The sequence below is a fragment of the Eucyclogobius newberryi genome, unplaced genomic scaffold (genome assembly GCF_026437365.1).
Source record: "Eucyclogobius newberryi isolate DKJ021-1_F unplaced genomic scaffold, fEucNew1.0.hap1 SCAF_22, whole genome shotgun sequence".
In the NCBI taxonomy this organism is placed as follows: Eukaryota; Metazoa; Chordata; class Actinopteri; order Gobiiformes; family Gobiidae; genus Eucyclogobius; species Eucyclogobius newberryi.
The window spans coordinates 18,245,156-18,261,484 of NW_027315857.1; the positions used below are offsets into that span (position 1 = coordinate 18,245,156).

Below are 16,329 nucleotides of genomic sequence, written 5' to 3' on the forward strand. Positions count from 1 at the left end.
AGGCTCACTGTCCAACTTCTGTGTGCAAAGGATGACATTGATATAGTTTCTTCAATGGCAAGTACAGATAATGGCGTTTTTATTGCTTAAAAAGAATACATAATAATTGACATGATCACGATTGCAGGTAATGCACTTAATTCTTGAAAAATGTCACCATAGATAATACAAAACAAACAAAATAAAGCTGTTTTTAATCCTCTGTTGCACATTGATATAAATCCTCTAACTTAACACACATTTTCGAATAATAGATGCTTTTGTATGTTTTGAAATGGGTGCAGATTATGATGTTAAATAATTTTGCTGTCATTAGACCTGCATAAACTGCCAGACAAAAGGTAACTATTTTATATCCAGTTGAAATCATGGCTTATGAATGATTGACAAGGCGGTTCAGCTGTGAGAGCGAGACTATTGGATTATTCTCACTTTGCGCATTAATATTTACCACTCGTGAATAATATAATGTACACTAGCATGAAGGAAAGATGCTTAAAGAGGCATTGTAAAAGGCAATGTTAACTTATGGCATGTTGGACTATGTTTGTTTTTGAGCAGATGTTTTTTTTTTTTTTTTTTTTTTGAAGAGAGCTTCTAGTAATTGCCATCAATTGTGGTCAACTAGGATTTTTTTTGTGTGACAATTCTGAGGGTGAAATGGATTTGAACCACATTGATTAGTTGCTGTACACACACTTAAGAGTCAGTTACTTTAGAGCGTAGGTTGCTATAGTATACTTAAACTGACTGCTTAAATTGAATGTATCAATGAAATGGTATGCTTTTTGTACATCCGTAATAGAATTGGGAATGTGCTGCATTGAAAGAACTGCCTGTCCAAAAAAAAGTCACCACAGACAAAAAATCTCACGCTTTAGCTTTGATTACAGCACACTTTGGCTGCGGCATTGTCTCAATAAGCTCCTGTAAAGTCAAAGCATTCTTCTTCTTCTTTGGTGTTTTATGGCAGCTGGTAACCAAGTGTCGCATTACCGCCAGACTTTATCCTTTAGACTTTACTCTTTAGACTTCATTTAGACCGCCTACACTTCAAAGCATTAATTTTATTCCAGTGTTGCATTATTTTCTTTAGACTTTATACGTTAGACATTATTCTTGTTGTTGTTGTTGTTGTTGTTGTTGTTGTTGTTGTTGTTTTATGGCGGTTGGTATCCAAAGTGTCACATTACCGCCAGACTTTATTCCTTTGGCTTTATTCTTTTCCATTCTTTAGTCTTCATTCTTAAGACTTAATTCTTCTTCTACTTCTTTGGTGTTTTATGGCGGTTGGTGTCCAAGGGTTATGTTACCTTAGTTACATTAGTACAGGGGTGGGCAATTATTTTCCTCGGAGGGCCATATTCGAATCAAGGCAAGGGCCGGCCCGCAAACATTGGTGTGAAAAAAAAAATGCAACAAATTAAATGTCAAATTAAATATCACTTTTCTGTCAAATAGGCTATTGAATATATTATTTAATTCATTTCACATCATATTTATTAAGGATACAAGTGCAGACAGATGGCAAAGGGCAATAAATAAATAGAATAAAAAAAATATTAAAAAGAAATTGCTTAGCATGTTAAGCATCTTAGCGGGCCGCAGTTTGCCCACCCCTGCCCGCCCATTAGTAGGTCTTATACTTTAGACAACCGCCCTCCACGCCAGACTGTATTCTTTAGACTTTATCCTATAAACTCCATAGACTTCATTCATCAGACTTTATTCTTTAACAACAACTTGTAGCGTGCGCAGTGCTTCATCGTCATTCAATAACCATGGCAACTGTCCAGGATATGGCCACGCATTACTTCTCGCCATCGCCTTCTCTGTATTGCTGCAGTGACCCTCCTCGCCGCTGGCGTCGCTGTCGCATAAACCACAGCAGAATTTCTGTGCTGCGATGTTCTCTTGAAAACACAGGAACTTTGACACTGTGTTACAGCAGCGGCGGCTCGCCTCTTTCCCTCCTGTTTGTGTCATTTTCACGTTCGTGCGCGTCCTTTTCTTATGCATAAAGATGTGGTTTATTTATTTACTGAGCTGGCTGTCGCTGGTCATCCAGATTTCATTCGTCACTTTAGCGATAGGTGAGTAAAAGTGAGGCTAACTTCACTGCTGCGTTAGCCCCATGCTAGCGCTAGGCTGCACATTTCAACCACTGAAACGGCTTTTATTTACGCCACTGGACTTAAAACAACGCGTGCCATTCATGAATTACATTTATAAAGACTCAGAAGCTATAGAATTAGCTCTTTGGCGCAACAGATGCGCAAAAAATGCATAAAATACTGAGCTATGTTTTATTCTGCTATTTTAAAACTGGGTCAGCAGCAAAATGACTTATTCATCATCAATAAATCGAAGTTTAACACAGTATTATGAATAAATTAAGTCATTATGTATTTGATGTTAGCTCTTGGCATTTATAAACATTGCCTTTTCCGCCTTGTCAACTTTTCTTTCAAGTAAACAGTTGCATAATCGTGTCCACTACATGAATATAACGCGGAGCAGCCGAACTAAGTTGCAGCTAACTTTGTAAATGTGTAGTTTTCTCTCTGTACGTGTGTGTAAACTGGTGAAGTGTGTAAGCTTAGCTTTTGTTGCAGCTGTCAGATTTGTACGTGTTGCGTTTCCGTTTCAGCCTGTACACGTTGACATGTTACCTAAGCACGTGACAAGTCAGGTGTGGCGTCAGTGCTCGGTTAGTCGACTTTAAACGTTTAAACAAAAAGCACGTAGAGTTTATAATTCAGATTTCAGAAACGTGCCCTCTCTGACATGTTCAAATCGTACAAACTTTTACTGATATCAATTGTTGAAGGCGTTTAATTTATTATAGAATACAAAAAACATGGTGTATAAACAAGTGACATTTTTGCCCTTTTGTTGTTAATTTTATGGTTCATTCATGTGTTCGTGCAGGGCTTTAATTTCAACATTTACAGGCATATTTTGAACGCTTTTCTGATGTATCGTGAAATATTGAGGTGTTAATTTGTGTCAGTATCACCCACCGCCCATCAGAAAGCTGAATGAGTCTTTCAAGTCTTAAAACGGTGGCAACACGGGTTCAGTTGTGGTTGTAGTACTCTCTTTATACCCGTAAAACGTAGGCTACAAACCTGTTACACATACTTGTACACATAACCACAGTATTCTGTCTATTCGCAGCGGCTGGTCTGTACTATTTGGCAGAACTAATAGAAGAATACACAGTCGCCACCAGCAGGATAATAAAGTACATGATATTGGTGAGTTAAGGGAAGTTAAGTTTGCTTTTCTTTGCATTTTAGCTGTTGTTTGACTGTTGCTGTGCTCAGTTTTCCACAGGAGTTCTCTCTGGTCTGTATCTGTTTGAGGGCTTCCCCATGTTGATGGTCGGAGTGGGTCTTTTCACAAACCTGGTGTATTTTGGCTTACTGCAGACCTTCCCCTACATCCTGCTCAGCTCCCCCAACTTTATCCTCTCATGTGGTAAGAGTTATCTAACTTTGACCCATTGAACTGTTAAATGTTTTGCACAATGCTTTTTTGTGATTGGATATTAGTTTTTTTATGGTTCAGGATGTAGGCATTGCATTAGAAGGTGGACAAAACCAAAGACTATCATTGTCCTCCTTTTTTTTACCTCATTATACGACACACGCACACACATCGCCCCACAAAGCAAATATAATCGAGACAAATACCAACAGACTGAACAAACTGTAGCCATTGATGCTGAATCTACATAAACACGAGAGTAATAGGTTATTTTAGTTGAAAAACATTAATAGTAATATATGATAAAAATGTACCAGTAGCTACAATAATAAAGAAAATATCCCTCATCCTTTGCTGTCTAGGTAATAAAAGGGAAATGTATTTATAGATTGTTGGAAAAAGCTCTTTTCCCGCCATCATTGACATCTGCAGAAACAGCATTATGTACAATTTATTACAACTTATTACATGCTAAAGCCCGACCTGTGAGCGCAGCTTATTTTTTTATTGATTGATTGATTTTATGATAAATTGAATTCATAATTTGACTGTATTTTTTATTTTTCTATATTTCTACTCCCTTTTCTGCAAATGGATGTAGAATGTTGATAACATTTGGTTGTAATAATTTGGTTGACATTTCTCTTGTACTTTACAAGCTTGACAAGTTTCTCAAAGCGACATCGATTGAGTAGTATTAGTAGTTGTCTGGAGGAAATATCTTTGTACTTGTTCAGTTTCCATAATGGTTTTCTGTTCATTTGTGCTGCAGTTTTGGTGGTGGCGAACCATTATATGGCCTTCCAGCACTTTGCACAAGAGTATTATCCATTCTCAGAGGTAAGCCCTTAATCTCTTATCACATTAATGCACAACCTTTGTACTAATTCAGACTTATAACGCTCTATAAAACATGTGCTCAACACTTGTTTGCATACGCAGGTACTGGCATACTTCACTATATGTCTGTGGATTATTCCTTTTGCCTTCTTTGTGTCGCTATCAGCGGGAGAAAATGTCCTTCCATCCACAATGCAGCAAGGAGGTGAGCTTACCTTTACCTCACGCCCTCTCGCACTACACCTACTGTGCTTTGTGAACATGAAAAACTGGACACTGCAACGGGGTAAAATTAAAAATAATTGTAATATACATTTTAAGCTGAAGAAATAACATTGTTTTTTGAATCGGGTCCAATATCCAACTATTATCCTAGAACAGTGGGCACATTTACATGATCGGAGAGAAATCAGATCACGAGAAATATCAGATAACCCAATAATTAAAGGTGGTATGGACGATTTTTCGGCGATTTGAGAACGCAGGCGGAAGTGCGCATGCGCACTCCCCCGTGTGGACTGATACAACACACGCGTGCGTTTGTTTATTAGCGCAACGGAGCGCATCGCATCGCTCGTCTCCCGTAGATTTCTGTCCACTTCTGCGTCAGCTCGAACTGTCTTTCTCCGTCTTCATTTTGCTCTGTACACTGAGGGAACTATATTATGATAGATCCATGCGCTTAGGCACGCGGAAACGTGGGGACGAGCCTGACGCGGCTGCAGGTGAGCGGTAGGTGCGTTTTATGATTGATACGTGGCAGGACTAATGATTTATCCACGCCACGAGGAAATATGATAAAAAATTTGCTGAAAAAAATCGTCCATACCACCTTTTTAAATCAGATTTTTAGTGGTTGTTAAAAAGAAAGAGAAATCGGATAAACCCCTGGTGACATGTGGCCTTTCAGAGTAAATGTTGTCAAATAAAATGTATCTTTTGCTCTTTAACATTTCCTCTTTCATTTTTGTCTTTTGCACATTAGTTTGGCCATTTTTGGACGGTTTTCCCTGTCAAAACAATCTGAAATAAATCACGGATGTAACTGTTTACTTGCCATTTCAATAATCCGATAACTCCAGAAATCAGATACAGACCAGAGTTTGGAGTACATGTAAACGACAAACCATCGTGGGTTCCTTTTGGTGTTACTCAAATACTTTTATACTGTACTTTAGTCATCATTTAACCTTTGTTTAGGCCAGTTTTAGTTCTGTTTTTAAACCTATTTTTTGTCTAGATTTAGTTTGAGAACCACTGGCCCCTAAAACATTTATCTGGACTTACATAGACATTGTGCCTTTTAAGAAAAACTTACTTTCCATACAAACATTTACATATTCTTTGTTCCAGATGATGTGGTGTCGAATTATTTCACTAAAGGGAAGAGGGGAAAGCGCTCCGGGATCCTGCTGGTGTTTTCCTTCCTGAAGGAGGCCATACTGCCCAGTCGACAGAAGATGTACTGAGAAGGAGCCAACTCTGGGGGTCTTTGAGCAAGCTCGCCGTCTTTTTGTACCGGAGATTATGGCAGGACGGACCGTGGACTTAAACTTAAGCGGCGTCCAGCTCGAACCAAGAGGACGGACCAATGAACAGAGCCTCCTGCCGGAATTCAAGATGTTCAACGGGGCCATGTCTGTCCAGCGTTTTGTCTCTGCCAAAACATCTCACGTTTACCCCTGAGGAGGAGCCGGTTTGTAGCCCAGAACTTCCCAACGTCATCTCGGACTTGTTTCTAAACATATTTCTACTGAATCAACCAACTTTGTAATAGTGGTGCAATTTCAACATTGTGAAGAGGTTTGTACTTCGTTTTTAAAGGTGCACTGTGTCGCTTTCCAGGAGAAAGGTCGGCAACAATGGAGACGAGAAAAGATACACAATGCACCTTTTACCACACACACCAGTGAAACATTTCAAGCAATATATCCAACACACTTGAAATGCACGTGCGCTCAACAGTGACCGCACACTGCTCGGTTCTGGAACAAATTTACCATTCATTTTTGCCATTAATGCTAACTTTGATAGCTTGCTGGGGGCTAATCCGCTATGTGGTAATTTATGATGACTTGCATTATTATTTAAACTTTATAAACTGCCAAGTTATTAAAATGTTTTGCCATATTTTAAGTTTTAAGTGTGTTTTTTGGACTTAAAACAACCACTTAATGGATATCAGTTGCCACGTAGCCAGCGAGCCGCCGTCATGCCGTTAGACTTTCCGAAAAGTTCAAATATAAAAGCATTTATGTGGAAAATGAATGGGAATTTTACCTCCAGAACCACAGCGGGGTGTGAAGACTGTTCCATGGTCGTCTGTGAATCCATGTACCGTATTTTCCGGACCATAAGTCGCACCGGAGTATAAGTGGCACCAGCCAAAAAATGCATAATAGAGAAGAAAAAAACATATACAAGTCACACTGGAGTATAAGTCGCATTTTTTGGGGACATTTATTTGATCAAATCCAAGACTTAAGAACCAACATTTAATCTTGAAATGCAATTTAAAATAATAACAGATTATAGAACATGGTGAATAGGTGTACGTATGCTAACGCTAACACCTTCAGCTACATGAAGCACAGACAGAACTGTGGTAAGTGTCTGGTATGTTAACGTAACATATGAACAGTTATTCAGATAACTATAGCATAAAGAACATGCTAACAAGTTTACTAAAGCATCAGTATTACCCCAAATCACTAAATCCACTGAATTCTTCTTCTGTGTCACTTCTAAACAACTCTGCAAACTCTGTTACGGTTGCCAGTGTGAAAATAACAAATAATATCACTTATAAGTCGCACCCCGGCCGCGACTTATAGTCCGGAAAATACGTTTATGTCGGCCAAACGTCACGTGACCGTTTGAAATCCGTATTCCAGTTACAGTGATGCACCCGTTGGGTCTTTACCAGTACATTTTGAATGGCAAAGAGAAGTTTATTTGTCCCTGTTCGTGGGCTACATGTTAATATTTATAAGTTGTAATAATAGGTCTTTGGCGCGTTCTCAGTTTAAAGCCAAAGGAAAAGACAAATTACGACAAAAATGTGATCAAACAAAATGAGGACAAACGCGGTGTACAGAAAAACTAAAAACAACCACTCTAACGCTATTTATAGTATTAACCACAGTCTTCACATTAAGCTAAACTACAATTGAAACATAGCAGATCTCTTTTAAACAGTATAAAAAAAGTGAAATATTAGTTGTCCTTTTCACAACACACGACATTTTGAACTGTTTTGTCGCATTCGTCAAACATGTTTTCTATCTGAAGGCAGTTGTGTGGATCGATGAACTTTAGTTTCTCCGTGTTTAGCGCTTACCGGCTGCGGTGCACTGTGAGCTAGAATAACTTTGTAAAAGAATAAAAGAGGTTTTGAAATAGTTGTGGTGCTGTCACTTCGATCGAAACGCGGCACTTATTGAGAGGCGTGGACATGTGTCGTAAGACTTCCACTGAAATGTTACGCTGTTACTCAACCGCAAGATTAACACACTGTTGTCATTGACATGCATTAGTTTTTCACTTTTTGGGGCCGACGTACTAGACCGAAAGCCTTTGACTCAACACTAGACTCATCAAATTTAAAATAAAGTGGAAAGAGGAACACAAATCGAACCTCAGGGTGAATTGTTGCCCATTTTAGTCCTGATGTGGTCTCGGTTTAGTCTTGTTATTGTCATTGTTTTGTCCTGATCTAGTCCAGGTTTAGCTTCAGGTTTTTGAGTCTTCGAAGGTTACAAGATGCTGACGATTAGCCTGCCCTCTCACCACATGTTTAAGTACAATTTTTTAATGCTTTACACTTCATTCAAAACATCTACCATATTTAGAATGTTTAGTTTTGAATTGATAATTGCTATGGAAATTGTGCAAATTAATCATTGTGTCATATTAGGCCTGCAATATTCATCACAATCCAAATGGACACGAGCACATTTTTCAAGCGCCATAATTAAATGAATAATCCTCAAATATCTAAATATCTGGTCAAATTCTGACTAACTATAGTTTAGATCTGTGCAGTTTGTCAGTTCGTAGGCCTATTTAAGTCTTTTTGTGTGAGCTTTGAACAGAATCTCATCATAAAACATAAAAATCATCATTATAACTCCATTTGCCTGGACTGTGATTGTGGTCTCACGTTCACAATGGCACTGATCACCTCTGTAGATGGCGGCTGGGTGTTTTGCTCCGCTCTATGACCTCACAGAGGCGTGACGTGCAGGGTGAAGGTCGTACTAATGCGCACTTGAGCCGACCGCAGTCCTCCAGATGACCAGGGGCCTGTAGGTTGTTGACCGGGGCTCACCTGGCTCGGTCCCCGGAGGAGAGCGGAGAGGTGACGGGGGCGACCAAAGTGCATCTGTGACGAGTGACCTTCGCCTCACCTCCGCCTCACCTCTCGCCTCGCACACGCACCCAGAGGTATTTATAACCCCGACACCTTCACGAGGACCCACCAGGCAGTTTTTGTACTTAAAATATGTCACGTACTCTGCCGCAGGACACGTTTTCGGATGATGTAACCGAAACGAACAGAGTATTTAAAGATATTTTGCAACATTTCTTATTTTTTAGATTGACGAGGAAAGGGAAATAATTCAAAGTTCAAAGAAAATATGCCCAAAAACAAATACTTTAAAAAGGTCAAATATTTTCAGTCATGCACTGTTAAACTCTCTAGTCTTCAAACCAAATGATTTTAAGCATTTTAATTGTGGGTCTAATTATTAAAAGAATTTGTTTTACAATTTGGCCTGTTTTATTGATTATTAATAGTCCTCATTGTAAACAACAAGGTTTTAACAATTGAAAATGTAAAGGAAAATAAGAATATGATCTATCCCAATATTATGAAAATAAACATAGTAAATAATATTTGGTCTTCACACTAAAGCCATGATTAACTGCACTGTAAGGACCAGTATAGTCTACATTATTGAAACCGCAAACTTTCAAGAATTGGGTTTGACAATTCATCAAAACAAACACTTAAAGCAATTTATATTCAGATTTTAACTATGTTTTCTGATAACTATACAAAGCTATTGACATTTGGTAATATAAAGCCAAAACTATGATAATCTTTGATCTAGACATAGCTCAAAATACTGCACATTAACCAGTTGATTTCAGTGTCTGGTCGGGCGGTCTCCCCTCAGTAGTGCCCGGGCTGCAGGCTTTCTTGCAGGTGCATGGCCACGTCCGTCCAGGCCGAGGCGGCGCGCCCCTGGGGACACGCCTTGTGCGGGACGCCCTCGATGTCTTTGGGCCGGAAGTGACCGAGCGCCGGGATCCTGGGGGGGAAGTCTCGGGGGAACATCACCCTCTGGATGGTGTCCACGGGCAGGCGGGGGGCCTCGCGCGGCGTCCGGTCCCACTTGGATTTAAAGTGCGGCTCGGTGGCGCTGCGATCCCGCCATACTTTGACCTTGCCCCGTAAGTCCGGCTCTGCCAAGGGGCTTTGCGGTTCTGGGGCAGTGTAAATCGCCCATGGTTTAAACTTTGATACAGGAGGTAACGTTATAGACTTTTTTATGTCTTCTGCATCTTCTCGCCTTAAAGATGACGTGGAAAGGGTCCTCATGTCCTCTTTGGGTCCATCAGAATGAGGGTTCCGAGTTTTCTTGTCTTTATGATGATGGCTTTTGTTATTATCTGATATATGGCATTGTTTATGAAACTGACTGACCAGGACTTTAGGGCAAAACTCCTTCCTCGGGGTCAAACCTTTCTTGTTGGCCCACTCTGCTACATTTTTATCAATCTTTGGCTAAAATTACGAAAAAAAAATCAAATGAATTCAAGATGGCTCCTTACAACTATCACATAATTAATGGATAACTTACCTTTTTGTCAATTTTCTCTTTCCTGTCGCAGTCCATCAGATCACGGTACAACGTCTGAGTTTGCAACCTCGCCTCCAACTCCTGATTGTTTTTTTCACGCCACATGCAGTCTTTAAGATACCTGCCGAGAAAGAAGAATGAGTCCATTCATTTCTGTTTGAGAGATGAGTGCAGATAGTCCAGGAGTTGTGAATAAACACTTGTAAACGATGGATGTCCAGTGCAGGAAAGGTTTATTTGCCACGAGAGACAAATTCTGAGGCGTGTTTTCCGCAAAGAAACACACATTTTTTCTCTTTCTCAAAATAGTAGGTTAAAATATGTGTAAAATTGACCTCTATTTTTGGTCAAGACATATCACGAAGTCCAGCATTACACAACAGATGAACTTGATCATGTTTGTGTGTGTAATATTCTTCTTTTTCGTCACCTTCCGATATTTCTGTGGTTCCACATCCGGGCCATGTCCAGAGGCAGCAGTCCGGAGCGGTCCCGGGCGAACAGGTCGGCTCCGGCTTCCACCAGGATCCGGGCGTAGTCCATCTGGCCCTCGGCGACAGCCACGTGCAGCGGGGTCTGACCGGAGTCCGTGGTGCTGCGCACGTTATGAACGAGTCATCACATGTGTCATATCTTAAAAACCCTCATCGTTCTGCCAGAGTTTCACTGAAATGACTCTAATTCAAAATGAAGCTGTTTATGGATTTGGAGTCGAAATAAGTGGCTGGGTTCTTTGTGAAGTTTGGATCTCTGTCTGATTTTCTGTAATTATAAGTGGAAACATCTTTGGTAAATATATGGAGAAGTAAAACTGCTGTTGGGGGTCTGGACTGACAGACATTTGATGGTTCTGGACAAGTCCTATGTCAGCCAATATCACAACAAATAGATATAGGGACCTTTAATGAAGTAAAAACATTTTTACATTTTTATTTTAGAGTTTTTTGAGAGTTCAAACTGATCTTGATTCTCGGTTTTCCATTGAGCTTGATGGATTGAAGATTTATAAGATGGTGAACCAATGGAAAAAATCAAGAATACATTTGACAATGGAATTATAAGGTTATTGAAATGAGTGATGAAGAAAGCATTGTACAATAAATACAGGTAATGTTTGTTTATTTTATTGTCAGTCTAACATCTTATTTTAGATATATGCTCTTTATAACTCTAATAAAATAAGGTGTTACTTCATGCAAAAATAGACTACATTAGCGACCTCAGTTTTGAATCTAAACTGACCCAATCGTATTGCAATGTGGCCCAAAACCAGAGGCGGCTGGTCCATTGAGGGCGCTGGGGCGCCGCCCCCCCTGTCAAACAGCAAGTATGTAAATGTTTTTGTGTCTAAAAACAATTGTTCAGAATTATCTTATATTCTTATTAGTATAAATGTGTAAAATAATAATGTATATATGATACTTTGTCTGCACGCCGTGCGGTCTGCTGCGCAGCCTGTCTCACTTTCGTTCCCATGGGGCAGTTTGAAAAGCGCCCCAGAGCCCCATAAAAAAGCAATGGGGATTTTTAGCCAATGAAATCACAATCAAAAGTGATTATGTCACTATGGAAGCCATAGGAAAATAGCGACTGATGGGCAGCTTTCTCCAGCGCCCATTTTAACATAGTGTTTACGCCATGAAGCTACACTGTTTACGCTGTGACACAGACATGTACGCCGAAGTGTCACACAACATGTTTTTTGTGTTTACGTCTTAAAACTGCATCTATAGACGTCTGTGTACAAAAGGTACGTCCAAAACGACTCGGAATGAACTGTGCTGGTTGTGAATAAATAATTTCTGTTGAAGTGAAAGTGGCTGATTTCATATCATCAATCCAAGACATTATGATCTGTCAAACTCTGTTACCTTGACAACAAACACACTAAAGAGGAGTGGTTTTTTTAGTTCATTACCTGGATAAGGCTAACGCTAAGCATTCGCTTAACATCTATTCATAAAAATATGCTTTGGTTATTAGAAAACCCATAAAAGAATGTTATAAATGACATGTCTTTAAGAACAACTTTCCATACAGCAATAATGTCTGTGATGATTAAATATAAAAATGTAAAACGTTACACATGTAGTTCAGGGTAACTAATGCCACTTAGAAGCTGTTTTATGAAACACCAACAAATGTTTGTGTTTTTATTTCCTCTTCATGTGGTAATTGCTACTCTGCACTGTAAGTTACAGTATCACTGAGATTTTTGATTTTCTCTTTTCAATCTGATATTTTATAAAGTGTAAAATGTCATTTTATGTCAAATATATTTTTCTCACAAACGGTATCTGGCTCTAAGTCATTGTATTGTCATTACCAAAAGAGGAAATAAAGTGTGTTTACTTAATTAATTCAGTTGTAAATGTGGATTTAAAACATGTCCATACAGTCAATGTTAAATAAAAAAACACAGTCATGTCAAATTGCTCCCCCTATATTTTGCACCACCAGCCGCCACTGCCCAAAACATCCATATTTTTTCGGTGCTGTGACCCAAAAATATGACCTGTGGAGCTGCGATAGCTGTGACGGGCACATGACCCTTACAGGTTGACGTCGGCCCCTTGCTGCAGAAGGTAGCGGAGACCGGCCCGAGCTTGCGGTGAGCTCCGGACGCCGAGGAACATGTGTAGGGGTCTGCGTCCCCGGGGGTCGTCGCTGCTGTTGACCCACCACAGCCCGGACTCCACCATGTGCTGCAGGCTGTCCAGCTGACCCTGCAGACAGGCCACATGGAGCGGGGACAGGCCCTGGAGGAGACACGGGACATGCACTCACAGGACATTATATGAAAACAGACACATACATAAAGCACACAGATTAGACGCCTTCTTTGATCATCTATTATAGCATAGTTATTATTCTGAAGCAGTCATGAGCTAAATCACACATTATAATAATAAGTGTATCATTAAAGAACAGCCTTTCTGTCCAAGCTGGAATATTATGCTAATTTAACCTCTTGTATCATTATAGTATTATAGGATATAAAGAAGAAAGCTCATTAATTTGTATTTAGGACAGAGCTGAGATTAACATTGTGGCTTCAGTTGTGTTTTTTTTAGACAGTAGACCTACTTTATTTCGCATATGGGTCAGTTATTATTAGTCTATACCATTGTTTTTCAGCCTTTTTTTGAGTTGGCACACTTTTCTTGTTGTCCATGTGTCTGCGTCGGACACTATTTTGCATTTGTGATCATTTTTGTGTCTTTTCTTGCTCCACATAAAACAAATGGTAAATTAGTTAGCAAATGGGGCTTAGTTTATTTTAAAATTGACCTAAACTTTATGCATTTGAGTTCAGTAAAGTTGCCACAATCCGCTAACTATGTGAATGTATAAAAGGCGTGATAAGATAAGATAAGATATTCCTTTATTGTCCACACATGGGGAAATTTCATTGTTGCAACGCAGGCAGATACAGAGGAAAAGGACAGATAACTTATAGGAAGTTTAAAAAACACTCTTAATAGAAGAACTCGTATAAACAAAACTCTTATAAACAAAAACTCCTATAGAAAAATAAAGATAAAAAATAAAAATTAAAATTAAAATTAAAATTAAAATTAAAATCAAAATTAAAATCAAAATTAAAATGAAATAAAAACAACTAGCGTAAGAGAAGTTAATACTAATAATAATGGTAAAATGGTGACTGTATGATAAATAAAGTGTGATTTTATAACGGCACCTGCGCGTCCACCTTCAGCGTGCGCACGAGCCTCTCCACAAAGTCCTCCGCGCTCTCCGAGTCCCTCCGCACATCGCCAACAGGGGGCGCTCTCTCCGGCCGCGCGGCATCGTGGCGGACGCTGCTCAAACGTTCAAATGAGAAGCGTCAAAGTGATGTAAGTGATGACATGTCAGCAATTAACTCGGTGATATCCCAAAGAAACGACTTCCACTCTCTCTTTAGGCAAGTTCCTCCTCCGGTCGCGAGCTAACAGTTCTGTGTTAAAGTTAGCTAACGATGCTAAACTTCAGAGTAAAAGTTTCAGACACGTGTGAAGACAACAAACAGCCGCTAAAACGTTTACATTCGCTTTTCCATCCGCGTAACACGAGTTCTCATGTTTAGATAGCACTTTTATATACTGTTTAATGAAGTTTATCTGTTCATTTACTCACCTTTTGTTCTTCTTTCCTCGTCCCTGTTTCCCAGATTTGTTGACCGGCGCCATCGTTGCCATGGAGATGGAGGCGAGGGCGGAAGAAAACTTAAGTAAGAAAAAATAAAATGAAAACGTCATAATAATAATAATGATAATAGTTATTTTGTGCATAAAAAGACTGTTACTGTTAATATATGCTGGTGTGTTATTCTAATGGTTCATTTCATTTGTTAGAACTTATTTGAGAACTACAGTGTGCCATGTTCCCAGCCCCAGACTGCACTTCCACTCCCCAGACACTTCCCTTCACATTTGTGGTTCATTTATTGGTCTAATCCCATTTTGTGTGATACTTTAACCTCTACCAAGACATCTACGGGCACATTTTATTACATTTCTGATAGCTTGAATATCTTTTATGAGATAATCCAAAAACATATCAAGATATTTACTTTTAGCTACTTATTTATATTTCAAACTGTGTAAATTGCCAATGATATACATTCAGTCATGGATCTGGCCCCTCCCTGTGCAGAGGCCTATCTCCCCCTGTGCCTGTATTTAGCACACACCAGTATTGGCTGCTCACATTTGGCCTGACAAAAGCAGATCAATCCTGCAGTGGATTTCTGTTGGTTCCAGTGCGTCCCGTACAGCCGGCCACACGCTGCAGGCCAGAGTGACTCAGCACATTTATATTCTCCATGTCTCTGTGGGACTGTGCTGTCGATTAGCTTATCGAGTGCCAGGACGGCGTGATCTCAGTTATCGACCATTTGACCTCTCATTGAACTAAAGCAAGCTGCACTGCAAAGGGCATGCACTCTGGAAAGTAGTGCAACTTCATACACATACAGTACTTTTGAAAAGGTTTGTTGTTAAGGTAAATTATTATTGTCCACTTAGTATAAACTTAGGATAAAATGCTTTTTTTTGTTTATCCCTTTGCACTGGATAAATTCGCAAATGTATTTTTCCTCTCTTGAGGAAGTTCCTGTAAAAGTAATACTCTTGCAAACCCATAAATACGAGCCAATTGAGTGAGGTTTGGCAGTCTGCCTCAGTGTCACTTCATCCTCTGAAAACTAAAGCTGTACAAGTGCCCAAAAAATGCACATACTTCCCCCTTTAGCAATTTGAACATCAGTTACCCCAAGTGTCAAAGCTCTCAAACTTAATAATTTGTTATATGTAAATATTTAATCTATATTGCAAAATTGTTAATATTTAGATATTTGATTTAGTGTTGCTTTGACATTGCTGATTAACTCAAAGTGAAGCTTTGTGCAGAATTAGTCAGAGTCAGAGGGCAGTGACTGTAGACTGCGCCTGGGGAACCGCTCTAGTTTCAGGCCATCGCCCTGGTCATGTGCGCTTGAGAAAGTAATGCCTTTTAACTTCAGTTTAGGGAAATGTGTTACAATTCCTCCCACTTACCAAGTGTTACTTAAATCCTTCGTATGTTGTTGCATGCAATTCTCTTTGTGGTCTATTTGCTAATTGATAAAACAACAAGATCACTAGAAATGTTGTACAGAACTGCCAAATTAGTTAGTCCTCCAGCCATGAGGGGCAATATATCTTTGCACCTGTCCTAAGCGTCTATGGCTGGAGACATTTCCCCATGTGCGCTGTAGCAAGCTGCATTGGGCTCTAATTTGTGAGTTTGTCTTTCTTTCTTTCTTTCGTTCGGGTCAAGGATAGTCCATGGACCTCTGGCTTCCTGCTCCCTGAGGTTTGGGCCATTATAACGCCCGCGACCTTCTGCACTTCAGCCCTTGCGCCGCTCCCAGTGAGTTCATGAGTTCATCTATAATGCATGTGTGCGTGTTTACCAACCCTCACGGGGAATCGACTACGTTCAGACAATCATGGGCACCTGTTACTTAAGAGGGATGCTATGAACTTTACATATCAAGGAAAGTGCAATTTAAATCAGAGTATTGTGTATTTTGTTGTTTTTCTGCGTTGTGTATTTCAGACTCAAAAACACAATAAAACTA

At 39.6% G+C, this 16,329-nt stretch overlaps 2 protein-coding genes across 2 annotated transcripts; one reads left to right on the forward strand and one right to left on the reverse strand.

Annotated features, from left to right (window-relative positions):
- Window positions 1–1,905: 1,905 nt before the first annotated feature.
- Window positions 1,906–5,805, forward strand: tex261 (testis expressed 261). Its single transcript, XM_072459211.1, has 6 exons — window positions 1,906–2,093; window positions 3,181–3,260; window positions 3,330–3,483; window positions 4,265–4,332; window positions 4,435–4,537; window positions 5,686–5,805. Exons 1-6 carry the CDS (start codon window positions 2,024–2,026, stop codon window positions 5,799–5,801), a joined length of 591 nt encoding a protein of 196 aa, XP_072315312.1. The 5' UTR covers window positions 1,906–2,023; the 3' UTR covers window positions 5,802–5,805.
- Window positions 5,806–9,500: 3,695 nt separating this feature from the next.
- Window positions 9,501–14,395, reverse strand: ankrd53 (ankyrin repeat domain 53). Its single transcript, XM_072458673.1, has 6 exons — window positions 14,343–14,395; window positions 13,906–14,026; window positions 12,759–12,961; window positions 10,633–10,797; window positions 10,203–10,323; window positions 9,501–10,126 (listed from the first exon to the last, which is right to left on the reverse strand). Exons 1-6 carry the CDS (start codon window positions 14,393–14,395, stop codon window positions 9,512–9,514), a joined length of 1,278 nt encoding a protein of 425 aa, XP_072314774.1. The 3' UTR covers window positions 9,501–9,511.
- Between the last annotated feature and the right edge of the window lie 1,934 nt (window positions 14,396–16,329).